The sequence below is a fragment of the Erythrolamprus reginae genome, chromosome 2 (genome assembly GCF_031021105.1).
Source record: "Erythrolamprus reginae isolate rEryReg1 chromosome 2, rEryReg1.hap1, whole genome shotgun sequence".
Classification (NCBI taxonomy): domain Eukaryota; kingdom Metazoa; phylum Chordata; class Lepidosauria; order Squamata; family Dipsadidae; genus Erythrolamprus; species Erythrolamprus reginae.
In genome coordinates, this window is record NC_091951.1 from 140,405,372 (window position 1) to 140,420,801 (window position 15,430).

The following is a 15,430-nucleotide window of genomic DNA, read 5'->3' on the forward strand; positions in this document are numbered from 1 at the left end:
TCTATAGAAATAGAATTGTATCTCCAAATACATGATAAAAATGTTCAACAGTCTACAAGTAAGTCAGCAAGGAACAATGTTGTGTCATCAAGGTGGCTTCAGTCTGCCCTTTAATGCACTAGTGTGGCATAGAGTGAGGCAAATTCCCAAAAAGACTTGATGGTTAGCTAGCTTGGAATCTGTACAACAGATCCAATGAGAGGTCCAGCCCTACTAAGACTTTCTCTCCTCTCAAGTCTTTCTAGGAAGTTGGCTCATTCTTCAACAGTCTGAACGCAATAAAATGACACAACTCAATTTCTCTTATAAATAAAAAAAGGTCTTGCTTCATTAGAAATTCACCCAAAGAGACACCAGAATTATTTTTAAAGAGCCATCCTGGTTTGGGTAGCAAGACACTCCTGTATATCAGTTATGAGGGTCATCATAATTGCTAGATGGTTATGGTCGGTATCACCTGCTATTACATCAGCACATCAGCACATCCAGCATTGTACTGCATATACATTATGTTACACAGAACATACACAGTGCAGGATATGGATATTGACATGTTTTTTAGATTTGTTCAATAATGAGTATGTGTCTGTGTGCATTCTCTTTCTCTGTCTTACATACACACACACACATTTCTCACAAATTAGGTAGACAGACAAAAATGTATTAACCTTAAGCACTTTATAAAATGCTTACAATATTATATGCGTAGGAAGGATAAATATTTAAACACAACACACTCTTGTTATACTGAATATGCTGATGCAAATTCAATAGAAAATGTGAATAATATGACCGGTAGCTATATGGCACAATCAATAATGAGCATCTCTTTAAGAATCTCATACAAATTTTGGAGAGAAAAATCTAGAGGAGATGCAAAAGTGATCCAGTTTAGTGAGCCACTACGTGGCAGGACCACAAATCCATTTTCACTCTACAGATAAGTTTATGCAGTCCAGATTCCAACATACAATAAGCAAATAACAAATAAAACACAGATTCAAGATTCATGTATGAGCACCAAGAAGCAACATATTCCAAGAGGGAATAAAACTAGGCACAACAAAATGAAATTCCCAAGATCTTTAGTCAGACTGATCACCAAATTGCTTTCAAAGAAGGCAAAAGTCAGTCCCACTCCCAGGCTTAACTGCATTGCTTGGAAGTACCTTTGGGCTTGTTTGCAAACTTATATGTTTGCATAACATACCTATGGGAATTGTGAGCTTTTTGTCTCATTGTGCAATTCCTACTTTTTTCAGTAGGTAAAGGAGTTTTTATTAAATTAGACCATAATACAGGTTTTTTTTTCTCTCTCTGTAGATGTGATATAAGCACACCAAATGGGTAGATATATTTATTTATACAGTTTTAAGTCAAATGATCCATATTCTAATAACGACATCCCACTTTGGGAGTGGGGTCACCATTTTATCCCATAATAACTTTATGTATCTTTCTTTTCTTTGGCAAATGGTAGCAAGACAGGAGGCTTCCATTCATGTAGCTCAGTCCACCTGTCTTTCTGCCATTCTGGAACCTTCTCCAGATGCTCATTCCATGTCACCTTCCATAGGATTTAAAAGGCCACTGTTAACAATTTATTAAACTTGCAGCACTATGTTCTGGCATAAGCCTATGATTTTCCACACGAATACTGTTATCTGATGTCATACATAACAACACTTTCAAGTGAGAGACTGTTCTCAAGCATATATTTTCTATTCAACAAAAAATAGTTTCCACTGTACCCTTGTTGTGTCCTCTTCCTAGTGTGACAAACCCAGAAGAGATGAAATTATGGAAATCTGGACCTCCACTTCGATAAATATCCTTTCCATAATGACCTGCCAAGGAAAGATGAGAAACAGTGTGTCATTTTATGCAGTTTAACCACAATTCCATTTCTAAGCAAACAAGAATGCAAAAAGGAAGCTACGGTGTTCACACAATGCCTGTGGAACATAATTTATTTAATGTATATTTATTTATCCAACTGACCCATGCTACATCACAGGATTGATGTTCCAGAGTAAAACAGGAAGAGGGAGCATAATGCTTGGTGCTCTACCTCTTGAATGAAAAGTAGAAGGTTAGTGGAATAAATAAATAGGTTTCTATCCCACTACTAACTGTGTTAGATGCTCAGTGGCATGCAATAGAATAGTACAATTAAAATATCCATAATGCAAAATATTAAGAGAACCAGCTTGGTGTAGTGGTTACACACCCTGCAAAAAACTGAGATACTATCAGTTCCAGCCCATTGTAAATATACAATCAGTTAGATGACCCGTCATTCTCAGCCTTAGAAAGAAGACAATGGCAAACCACTTCAAAAATCTTGCCCAAAAAATCCCTGCAGAGATGCATCCAGGCATATATCAGGAGTTAACGTGAGACAGAAACAAAGAAACAAATTTACAAGAATACATTCAGTGAAAAAGCAGCAACAATTCAATAGCAAAGAGGTGAACAGGCCAGCAACCTGCTGGAACCACTTATGAGCCTGCCAAAGCTCTGGAAGATCTCTGTATTAAGATCTTCTGAAAGATCATTTATATAGGGGCTAATCTCCATGGGAGATCCATTTGTTCCAAAGCAGGGTCATTAACAAGAAAAGTCACCCCGGCTATAGCCTCGCCTTATTTTGTGGAATACAAGTTGTTTATTCGAAGATATGTGTACCAGACATAGAGGAATGGAGGAAGTTTCCTGTAATTACTTCTCAAAACCCACCTCTGTTGTCAAGTGTGGGGGAACTGAGACATCTCCCCCTGCCTATGTAGTATTTGTGTATGTATGTTTTTATATATTGGGGTTCCTTGTTTTTAGACTTTTAAATGTATTATCGTTATTTTTAGATTTTAATTATTAGATTTGTCATCATGTACTGTTTTTATCCCTGTTGTGAGCCGCCCCGAGTCCCCGGAGCGGGGCGGCATACAAGTCTAATAAATCATAAATCATAATCATAAGGGATATATATATTTAAATGCTTAAAAACGGAGACCCCAAACCCTCCTTATTTTATGGGGGACCATCAAGAGTTTGTTCCAAGATGTTTGTATCAGATAGGTTGCCTCTGGAATGGCTGTAGGAAGTACCACCACTTGAAATGAGGATGGGAGTGAATTGAGCCTAGAAGTGTAGAAACTAGAAAACGCTATTTCATAGGAAGCCATAGGCCAAAAGGCGACCTAGCTAATATGACAAGATGATAACCACTGATGAATCTGGGCAACAGTACTGTGCAGAATGGCCAGAGCTTCCCAGTGAATGGCTGTATATCAGAGTTCCCCAACCTTTTTGGCTTTGCAGACCTGTGTGTGAGGGGCGGCATACAAATCTAAGTAATAAATAAAATAAAGTGTGTGTGTGTAAGAGAGAAGGGATCATTCTGTGCAAGCAGCGAGCAAGTGTGCAAGTACTCACCACTCACATAAATTAAGCGCACAAACCCACACAAGTGGCAATGTACATGCACTCACCCGTCACTTCCACAGCCTAATTCTGAATGGCTCCAAAATAAATTGCTCACTCTAAATAAGATACAGCCAAGATCATAATTAAGGAAACATACAAATTTTCTTCCTTATTATACTTCAGCTTGTACATGGCTTCAATCACTTTTCATCTTGCTCCATTAGTGCTCTAGGCACTGCTTCACCTTCCAGACTTCCTCAGTAAACCAAAGAAACATCTGGGCTTGATAAACAGATGCTGCTTGGAACAATTATCTCAAGAGCCCGAGTAATCTTTTAATCAACAACAAACCTATAAAGGGATATCTGGTTGAATGAGGAGAATGAGAGGAATAGATGCTGCCTAGGAAACAAACGAGGCAAGGGTCCCCAATGGCTTGCTAGAAAACTCCCCAAGTATCCACTGTAATCCACCCAAATGCATGAAATACTATACATGGAGAAGATGTCTAAATCGGCCCATTTTCCTAGTGGAGATTTTGGGTAGAATTAGTTTTTGCTGATCCAGGAAACAATCTGACCACCAAAAAGATCTGAATATAAATCTCTCCATGTCCAGAGTTTCTAACATCTGCTCTGAGGCAAAACCAAGGTCTAGCAAATGCTGCTTTAATGTGTCAAGAAAGAAATCAGCGTGGACAAACCTGGGATCCCCATGGAGGCTATGAACATCTTCCAATAATTGCACTATCAACCTCAAGCACATCACAGCTCGCCTGATGATCTAATTCCTAAACTTTCCCCTCTCTTTCTCTTGGTGGGCAGAGGTTTTGCTGTACTGGATCAACTTGATCTAAAATATTCTAGTTTTGGGACTGCAGTTCTCAGTATTCCCAGCCAGTGCAAACAGGCTCAGCAGTTTGGGAGAACTATATTGTAATCACATATGGACTTAACCCCTTTTCTTGCAGTTCCCAGATTTCCAAGTGGAAATTTTCAAGGGAGATGTGTCAATCATAGAGAGAGAAAGAAAGAAAGAAAGAAAGGAAGGAAGAAAGAAAGAAAGAAAGAAAAAGAAAGAAAGAAAGAAAGAAAGAAAGAAAGAAAGAAAAAGGGAGGGAGGGAGGGTGGAAATTATCTATATTCCATGTCAGATCCCAAGAAATCCTAGGTTTAACCACATAGGCATCATGAACACATCCTCATGCAGAAAGAAAAGCTTGTCCTTTTGACTACTTACTGCCAAAATAGTGCTTGCCTCTGCTAGAGGCAAACAAATAGGTGCTCTAAAGAGTTAAGATAATATTTACACTTGCAATAAAAAAGGAAAAGCATTACAGTATATAGAAAAGAATGTGATGGATAATCTGTAGAAAAGATGTAAGCCTGTGGTTGTTTTTTTGTTTGTGCATTGCACTGTATAATATTTTATTATGCTTTGCTGATGTTTATTAGGATTCCAGGCACTGATGAATTTCAATTATTGTCCTGTTCATTATTTTAGGTTTTACACCACTGACCAAATTCATAAAACTTGTTCTCTGAAATATAATAAACATACATTTTTCCATGTCTCCAATGTAGCTCTGGGCCTTGCCTTTCTCGTATAATTTACCATTTTTGACTTGCTAATTGAGAGATGGTCTCTAATTGTAGGTTACTACCTAACAGTCTTAAAGTATTAGATGAATTCCCAATATGGATTCATACATTCTATTTGGTTCGTGTTTGTATGCATAGTGCATTCCATATACAAGCAAAAAACTGTAAAAGAGTGTACAATCCATTGCCTATTCCCAGATAGAGTCACATCTGCACATTTTGTCTTTTTTCCCTTTAACTCATTTACACATGTTCATCTGTAAGTATATTCATCAGGCATCTTCATACATATGGAGATAAAGTTAGGGTATTGTACTACTCTCTATGGATGAGATATCACTATTTCTTTTTTCAACCTGTAAATATTTTTCCTTGAACAAACTAGGTCAGCCTTAACAATAAAACACATAAAGCTGCCCCATACTGAAAGAAAAAATATGTTTTAAAACAGAATTACAAACTTTCTCCCACCTCCGAACAGCGGTCCATTCCATTTTGATCACATTTTTAAACCCTGCTGCTCTGTTCGAGAAAACTCCCTAATCTTATGTTCCCGGGTCTATTTGACCCGGACTGCAAATTGATCATTTTAGGTACTCATATTTGGTTTGTTCTCCTGACATCAATTCCATTCATATTTTCTGTCTTCCATTTCAAAAGCTTTTAAAAAACCAACAACTTGAAGACAAGATTCCAGGAAATTCTAGAAGACAATGTGCCACACTGGAAAAATAAGGGGCTTTTCCCTACACGATCTTGTTATTTTTCAAATAATGCAATCAAATCACAGAGAAAATGAGTCCAAGTCCTTTTGAAAGCTGACAAATCTGCATATGAATGCGCATTTTGCTTGCTGTACAATAATATGCAACTTTATCGGGACTTTCAGCTGAAAAGAGACAATCCATTACACAAATATATACACCCAAGGTAAATTGTTTAAGAAATTAATATGTGATACCAATAAAGGAGAATATTTGTAGCTCAGGGCTGAAATGAGAGGTCCCTGGTGTTATCTGAGCTTAGTTATTTTCTTGCAGAAATTTGCAGGAAAACACATAGAAATCGGAAATTAGTATGTTACAAATCTTAAATCGTAGCCTTCAAATAATGAAATTATTAGAGTTGAACTGAACTATCATTATGTATCTTTCACTCCTAAATTTACTCTGAAACTTTTACTCCTAAACACAGATTTTAAAATAGTGAGTTCTTTGGATATTTAAATTGCAACTTACACTTCTGGGTTTGTGTGATGTTAAAACTAATATTTGAATCTTCTACAAAACAGAAAAAAGAACTGCTCTATACTTTCAGGTGCTTGTCCCTTCTTTTATTTGTATGCTTTCAATTGCTTGAGACAAATTAGTCACTTGAAGTTCTTCGGGCTCTTTGAGGTTTGATGTTTGTTACAGGTATTTCATTACCCAACTAAGTAATATGAGAAGTACTAGTGAGTGCCAATGTCAATCAACCCATGATAAACACCCCCCCTCAAGAGAAATTTCTATGATTACTTGTATATAGAAATGAATTCCTTGGGAAGTACAGTATAGGAAGAATATTTACTTCTACTCACAGGCTATCAAGGCTGACTAGCAAGTCTGATTCTGTGCCATCTGGAGAGGGCTGAATATTGCAGCTTCCCTTCCCTTGTTTTTCAATCTGAATTAATATCTTTCCACGTTTTGCTTCACTTCGCTTTGCTTGTAAGAATTAATCAGACTACACAAGGAATCATTAGGTTTATTTGCTGTTTAGAATCAGATAATTGCAGCTGTGTTTTTGCATAAATCTGGATAGCAAAGTAAATTTTTCTTCTCTTATTTTCTCTACTTTTGCTATTCACTTCTGTTCCAGTCTCCCTAACTGACTCAATGAATTTTAATTTAATTTAATTTAATGTAATAATTTAATTTAATGTATTTTTATGCCACCCAACTCCTGAAGGACTCTGGACAGGATATAGAAAATACATCTAAAAACATCATAAAAGATTTAAAAACAGTTAAAAAATCACATTCATACACATCATTCCTACATACATATCAAAAATTGCGAGATCAATGGCTCCAAGCCTGCCGGAAAAGCCATGTCTCCAATGCTTTCTGGAAGGCCAATAGAGTGGGAGCAGTCTGGATCTCAGGGGGTAGTTGGTAGTTGGTTCCAGAGAGCTGGGGCAGCCACAGAGAAGGCCCTGCGGGCCCGCCAGCCAACACTATTTAGCTGATGGGACCTGGAGAAGGCCAACTCTGTGGGATTTTACCAGTTGCTGGGAACTATGAGGTAGAAGGCAGTCTCAAAGATAACTTGGCCCTGAGCCATGTAGGGCTTTGAACTGAGCCTGGAGACCAATAGGGAGCCAGTGCAGCTTGCAGAGGATTGGTGTAATGTCAGTGTACCTAGGTGCACCCACAACCACTCGCATGGCTGCATTCTGGACCAATTGTATTCTCCGAACACTCTTCAGGGGTAGCCCCATGTAGAGTGCATTGCAATAATCCAACCCTGAGGTGATGAAGGTGATAAACCCATGAGTGACTGTGAGGAGGGCTTCCAGATCCAAGTAGGGTCATAATTGGTGCATCAGATGAACCGGTACAAAGGTCCCCTTAGCCATAGCTGTTAGATGTTGGTCTAATCTTAGCAGTAGATCTAGGAGGACACCCAAATTACAGAACTGTTTTGAGGGGAACAATTTCTTCCCCACTAGAGCCAAGGATGGCAGAACCCACAGCTTGTCTTGGTTAGGTCTGAACTTGTTGACACCCATCCAGAACCTCACAGCTTCCAGGCACCAGCACATCATGTCTACTACTTCACTGAACTGACGGGTGGAGATATACAACTGAGTATTATCAGCATATTGCTGATACCTCACCCCAAAATGTCGGGTGACCTCACTAGTTGTTTCATGTAGATACTAAATAGGAGGGGAGAGAGAACCAAGTCCTGAGGCACCCCGCAATCAAGGGGTATAGGGGTTGATCTCTGTCCTTCTGCCAACACCGACTGTGAATGACCAGAGAGATAGCAGGAAAACCACCACAGCACAGTGCCTCCCAACCCCAGCTCCCTTAATCATCCCAGAAGGATACCATGGTTAATGGTATCAAAAGCCGCTGAGAGGTCAAGTAGCACCAAGATAGAGGAATGACCCCATCTCAGGCTTGCCAGAGATCATCAATCAGCATGACTAAATCAGTTTCAGTGCTATAGCCAGGTCTGAAGCCAGATTGACAAGGGTCCAGACAATCTGTTTCATCCAATAACCATAGGAGTTGAAGTGCCACCACTTTCTCTACAACATTTCCTACAAAGGGAATGTTGGAGACTGGACGGAGGTTCTTTAATTCTGCTGGATCCAGGGAAGACTGCTTGAGGACCTCTCACTCAAGGATTTGTTAACTAAAGCCTGAAACCAGCCTCGTGTCACCTCCCTGCTGGTCTAAAGCAGCCAGCAGGGGCGTGGGTCCAACAAACAAGTGGAGGAACTCATCACTCCCACAGCCGCCCCGAGTTTTTGGAGAATCAATCAATCAATCAATCAATCAATCAATCAATCAATCAAACAAACAAACATTAAATAAATACATACATACATACATACATACATACATACATACATACATACATACACACATACATACATACATACATACATACACACATACATACTTCCTCAGGAGTCACAGGCTCAAATTCATCCCATATAATAGGACTATGACCTGCCCCTGTCACCTTGGTCAGAATTGCCCAATCAGAGTCCAGGTCCGTCCAAATCTGAGCAACTTTATCTAATAGAAACTGTCCAAACTCCTCAGCTCTGCACTGCCGGGGCTCCTCTGTTTCCCCTACATTAAGGAGGGAGCAAGTCACCCTAAATAAGGCGGCTGGGTACAAATCAGCGGATGCAATAAGTGTGGAAAACTATGAACTTTTGGCCGCCCATATCGACACTAAGTTGTAATAAAAGCTCTTAAAAGTGTTTAGTCAGACTTGGAGTTACTGGTCCTCCAGTGTCATTCTAGAAGTCTCTTCTAGTGCTTCAACTCCAAGAGCTCCTTGGTAAACCAGGGAGCTTTCCTTGATCCATCGCTGTGGAGAGGTCGCAAAGGTGAATTTGATCCAGTGCCTTTAATGCTGCCCTATTCCAGGCAGCCCCCAGGGAATCAGCCGGATTGTGGACTAGGGAATCCGGTATCACCTCAAGCTCCTTCTGGAACCCTTCTTGGGTGGAACCACTTAATTGGCTTCACCTCCTTGCAATGAGGGAGTAGTTTCCTAAAGTCTAACCTCAGCAGGAAATAATTTGACTATGAGAAGGGAAAAGAATCTATACCTCTTAATTCCAGATCATCTCTCCACTGTCCCAAGAGGAAAACCAGGTCATGTATGTGTGTGTCCCCCTATGAGTCAGACCCTGAACTACTTGGGTCAGGTCCATGGTTGTCAGGGAAACCATGAACTTCTGAGCCACATCCGAGGGATCACCAAGTGATGGCAAATTGAAGTCCCCCAGCACCATAAGCCTGGGGAACTCCACTGCCAACCCAGCTACTGCCTCTAGCAATGTAGGCAGAGCTGTTGTAACATAGCTGGAAAGCAGGTACATTAACAACAAGCTCAACTGAACCCCTGAGTCCAGCCTCAAGAGGACCTTTAATTTTTTCACCCTCATGTTTTACAACTTCCTTTATCCCATCTATATTTTTCTCATCATTTCGTTCCTTTATTCTTTCACATCTTCTGCTATTCAACAGTTAATGTGACAGGCTATCATCACAGCAGCTCCAAAAGCTGAAAATAAAGGATCCCCTGAAATTATTTCCCACTCCATGCACACAGATAAATCAAGGTACAATTATAGCTTGAGTTATTCAAGGTCACAGAGAAAGTCTTTAAAAGAATAAGGATGAAATAGGATTTCATCATTGTTCCTTATTTCTCTGTTTTCATTTATGGCTAAATATTGGACATGATGTCCAAAGAAAATGATACACTCAAAGATAATGAAAACAATAATATTTAACATTTATTTATGATTTATAAGTCAGACTTAAAACTTTAGGTCTTAAGTAGTCTACTATAATGTATTTATACAACTTATTTATTGCTTGAATCTTGGAACAAAGTGACCAATTCCAGAGAACAACAAAGCTCCAGAGCTTTTCAAAAATCAAGTGAGGAGTAATAGTGGGGCCTGGGGTAGTTTGAAGCAGACAGGAAGCCTTCAGGGATCCAAGGATGGGGAAAGGCTTGCAGAGATGTGTGTGTGTTGTATGTGTGTGTTGTATGTGTTGTGTGTGTGCACACGCACACCAAGGTTTGCAGGGATTTGGGTGGGAAGGGGCAGAAAATGAAGTATAGGAGGTTTTATGCAGTGAAGGTCTACCAAAATTTCTACTACCACACTGCATTTTCTTTCAGATTAGATTAGATTTATTGGATTTATATGCCGCCCCTCTCCGCAAACTCTGTACATCTTTCTGTGCAAACTGGGTACTCTGGAGAGGAGCTCCATTTTCGCTACCCCACTGCATTCCCTCCATCCGGGCAGCAACCCACCCCTGGAAACACAGTACATACATATATATGTATATTTCACACACACACACATGCACACACGGCAGCATGCAAGTAAAATGGAGAAAAAACTCAAGCAATTCCAGACTTTATCTTCGTGGGCTTAAAAAAAAAGTCACAAGGACATTAGCTACTTGGATGAACTCTAACAAACAATATTTTATCTAGTGCAAGAGAAATTACACTGAGAACAAAGTTGTATACTGCATTGTCAAGGCAACAGTATTCCCAGTCTTAATATATACAATGAAAGCTGGACCATCAGAAAGGTTGACTGGAGAAAAATCAATGCCTTTGAATGTTGGAGAAGATTGTTGAGAATACTTTGAACTGAAAGAAGAGCAGATAATTCAATACTAGTTGAAGTAAAACAAGACTGTTCACTGGAAGCACTAATTATGAAGTTAAAATGTAAATATATTGTTCACATAAGGCAGGAACAAGAGTCTTTGGTGAAGACCTTGATACCTGGAAAAATCAAAGGCAATCAGAAGCCAATAGAAAACAAGGTGGTTAGATACAATCTTTCATTACCCAAATAAATATAAAAACATTCAAAGAAACAGTTAATGATGGAAAATTCTGGTGAATTGCCATCATACAAAAAAGAGTTGGTAGCAACTGAGTGACTAAATGGCAGCCCTGCAGTGAGTTGTTCCTGGTTCGACCTAGCTCTGTGAATTGATCATGACAGTGGTGGGAGTCCCTGACCACTGAGTGCACACACGAACTGGTTTTAGAACCCACTACTGAGCCCTGTTGCTTGGTTTTTAAATAACAAGAAAAATCACCTATAGAATTTTAAATTGTCCAGTTTATAAAAATTGTAATAGACAACCTACCAAATGTGTGGTAAAATTGACAAGTTGATAAACAAAGTTGATGTGCTGCCTTAATTAAATTTGTTTCTCTTTCTGTAATTGTAGTATTCCTTTTGTGCTTTCTGCAATTTCTAGAAGATATTACATTTGGAATTTATAGTGTTTTCTAGGATTAGGGAACAAACAAGCCAATTTCCAATCTTAAATAGATTTTTATGCTGGCAGAGACTCCTTGGCAATTATAGCTATGTGAATATCAGGCCCATTTAGCTAAATATATTTGTCAGGTTTGTTCATTTTCTTGGATGTTATCTCACCAAATTCAAATCAGTATGTAATTAAATCTAAACCTCAGAATTCTCTTTTGCTTGCTTTGTAGAACATCGAGCAGCTGAGAAAGCAGAAAATATTTCCCAATAAAATATTAATATTTTGGTTTTGTTATTTATTACAGTAAACATATGGTACAACTGATACACCATCTTTATAAGCTCTAGAAAAATGATCTGAAATGCTTTTTAATGCTTTAAAAAGTGTTTGTATGTTTCTGGGTGTATATATGAGATTAGGAGGGAAATACAAGATGTAATGGTATAAAGAAAAATCTCATCTGGATTTTGAAAATTAGTAATATCATGAAACAATCATAAAACCTTATTTTTAAAAAACATATTTTTTACACATTTGAATGGCATGTCAGGAGTTACAATCAGGAGACACAGCCAAGACAAAGATGGGGCTGAGAGGGAATGAAGTTAGTTAGAAATTGAATTTGATTTAAAAGTAAATTGCCTGAATTCAATAGTTAAAATTAAGCCCCTCATCTTAAAAAAAAAAATACTTCCAATACATTAGAATAACAGTGTGGTGTCAACTTTTGGAGAACTTGAATTAGTCATGCCCAAAGCCTACAAAATAGTGGCAACTTCAAAAGATTGCTTACTTTCCATTATTTTTTTAAAAAAAATACATTTAGCACTATTAATTATTAGTAAGAAAACAAAGGCAGAGTCACTTTAAAAAATCAATTAAAAAGAAGCAGGTATAGAGAAAATCTGCTCAATGTAACACATTCAGTTGTCCGATAATCAGTGTTCATGTTCTTTAAAAGAAAGATAAAAGAGCCCAGGGTAGAAAGCTGCACAGTAAAAAGGACAAGAAGATATACAGTACATTGACAAGTGAAATATCAATCTAATGGTAAGTCCTATAATAATTTTCAGCAGAACAGCAATTACTTATTAGTGGCAAAGGACATGGAACCTATCTCTATCTTTATTGTGGCTCCCTGGTTCTCCACTGCAAATCCAAAGAATGCTTTACACAGGGATTTGGCACTGAAATCTGGTGAGCTGCTCATAGTATGTATTAAGTAAAGGACAGCATTTTAAAAATCAATTTGCTTGATTAATTTAAATGAGGCATGACCCTCAGCTCAATATTTTAACAGTACAGAAGGAGAACATTTATGTGAAAAACAAGGGAAAGTACAGTGGTACCTCTACTTACGAACTTAATTCGTTCTGTGACCAGGCTCTTAAGTAGAAAAGTTTGCAAGAAGAAGCAATTTTCCCCATAAGAATCAATGTAAAAGCAATTAATGTGTGCGATTGGGGAAACCACAGGGAGGGTGTTTCCTCCCAGGAGATTCCTAGAGAGACCCCATGGAGGCTTCTCCCCGCCTTTTCTGGCCCTGTTTCCTCCCAGGAGATTTATTTATTTATTTATTTGTTTATTATTTAGATTTGTATGCCGCCCCTCTCCGTAGACTCGGAGATTCCTAGAGAGGCCCCACGGAGGCTTCCCCCTGCCTTTTCCGGTTACAGTTTCGGAGGCTTGGGTTTGTAAGTGGAAAATGGTTCTTGAGAAGAGGCAAAAAAAATCTTGAACACCCAGTTCTTATCTAGAAAAGTTCGTAAGTAGAGGCATTCTTAGGTAGAGGCATTCTCTACAACCAGTGTTGTACAGTCTGTACATGTGTACGGAGACCATAATCACATTGTCCAAGACTGTACAACACTGGTTGTAGAGAATGCAGGACACGTGATCATATTCAAATTTTTGGCACATAAATACAGGACATGAGAAAATGCCTTTACTTAACCTGAGGCATTTCAGTCTTAAAACAGTAAGTGGGACGGGGAATTTTAGCAGGTGTCTGTCATACAAGCATGAGAGAAACTGCACCTGCTGAAATTCCCTTTTCTAGGCGGCTATCAAACACACTGGCATCCTGTCTCACTTTGGTCCTCGTTGCACTCTAAAGGAAACATACAGAAGGCATTATCCAAAGCTTGGCTCCACGAAAAAAGGATACAGTACAATGAACATGACAGAGCTATTGCCAAATATACAGCACAGGATGTTCTGCATTTTGTTTGCAGTGTCTCAGTTGCTTCCTGTGCATAGCAATGCATGTGCCAGCTTGAAAAGGGACCTCTGTGCCTGCTGAGAAACTGCAAACGGACTCTCTACGGCCTTTCATGTTCAGTCACATTCTTGTGCTTCCAGAGCAAACAAATACATTTCGTGAAATTTCACTTAAAAGCCAGACACAGAAATGTACGCTCCCAATAAAAAAAATAAAAACAAGACACCAGTGATGTAGCAAGCCTTTTTTATGCAGCTAGCTTGATGCAGTACAACAGTATATAAGCTCTAGGCATAAATCAGAGTATCACTAACAGCTTCAGAAAGTTAGTTGTTGCTCAGCCCAAAAACACAGAGTGGGATCATGAAGACACTACAGGCAAGGTAGCAAGTTGAAAATAATAATAATAATAATAATAATAATAATAATAATAATAATAATAATAATAATGATTTATTAGATTTGTATGCTGCCCCTCTCCGAAGACTAGGATAGGATTCCTGCCATTTTAATTATCATGAAGGAATGGGCACTTTAGCAGATAGTGTTCCTTAGGCGAAGGACATCTGCTGAAATTTCTCATTTGGTTCAATTGTTAACTGTGTGGGAGCACTGCCTCCTTTTCTATATCTCTATTTTATTTTTCTCTATAGGCCTATTTTATTATTCCATCAAACAGGAGAGGCAAACATGATCAAGAGATTTGAGACATCCGATATTTTGGTCTGAAGACACAGATGAAAAAGTAATCTGCCTGCACCTACTAGGTTGCAGCCAATGCCAGCCATCCTATCCTATTACAGATACTAACATGGAAAATACAGTCTTGGCTTCAATAGGATTTAGGTGTCTATTAAAATATTAATGAAATCACAGCAATCATAAAATATAGACTTGGAAGGTGCCATTTCGGTCATTGAACCCAACCCCTGACAGATGGCTGTCCACCTCTTCTTGGACTCTGTCACTGCAGCCTTCTCAAACTGTTCCTTTTCGCCTGCCTTTCCCCTGGTGTTTTAATTGCTTTGATTGTAACTCTAAATACACACTTTTATTTCTTTACAGAATGGAATAGAATAGAATAGAATAGAATTTTTTATTGGCCAAGTGTGATTAGCATACATAAAAGAAAAAGATACATTTGTCAAGAATCATGTGGTACAACACTTAATGATTGTCATGAAGAGACAATCAATATTAATAAAAATCTTAGGATACAAGCAAAAAGTTACAGTCATACAGTCCTAAGTGGGAGGAAAAGGATGATAGGAACGGTGAGAAAAACTAGGAGAAATAGAAGTGCAGATTTAGTAAAAGGCCTGACAGTGTTGTGGGAATTATTTGTTTAGAGTTTTATAATTGCAGCAATACCCGAATATAGCTGAGCATTGTAGTAATTAGGATGGTTAAAATCATACTAAGGGACAAACCCTTAATTTTGTCTTAATGCCCTAAAATGTACCAGTTGGTATCTCTCTCTTTCTGTCTCTCTGTCTCTTCCTCCCTCCCTTCCTCTTTTCCATGAAGATGGATGTAAATAATAAATCTCCCCGCTGCCTGTCACCTTTGCCATCTTGACTTTTTTCCTTGCTCCTTATCTATTTAAAGAAACTTTTTTTGTTATC

The 15,430-nt window shown here is 38.5% G+C and overlaps 1 protein-coding gene across 2 annotated transcripts in view; it reads right to left on the reverse strand.

Moving 5' to 3' along the window:
* SHISA6 (shisa family member 6) overlaps nt 1-15,430 on the reverse strand; it is a 430,733-nt gene that overhangs the window by 352,279 nt on the left and 63,024 nt on the right. For both annotated transcript variants that reach the window (XM_070739682.1, XM_070739681.1), the window contains exon 4: nt 1,752-1,847. In XM_070739682.1, the coding sequence (XP_070595783.1) occupies nt 1,752-1,847 (96 nt within the window). The remainder of the gene's footprint in view (nt 1-1,751; nt 1,848-15,430) is intronic.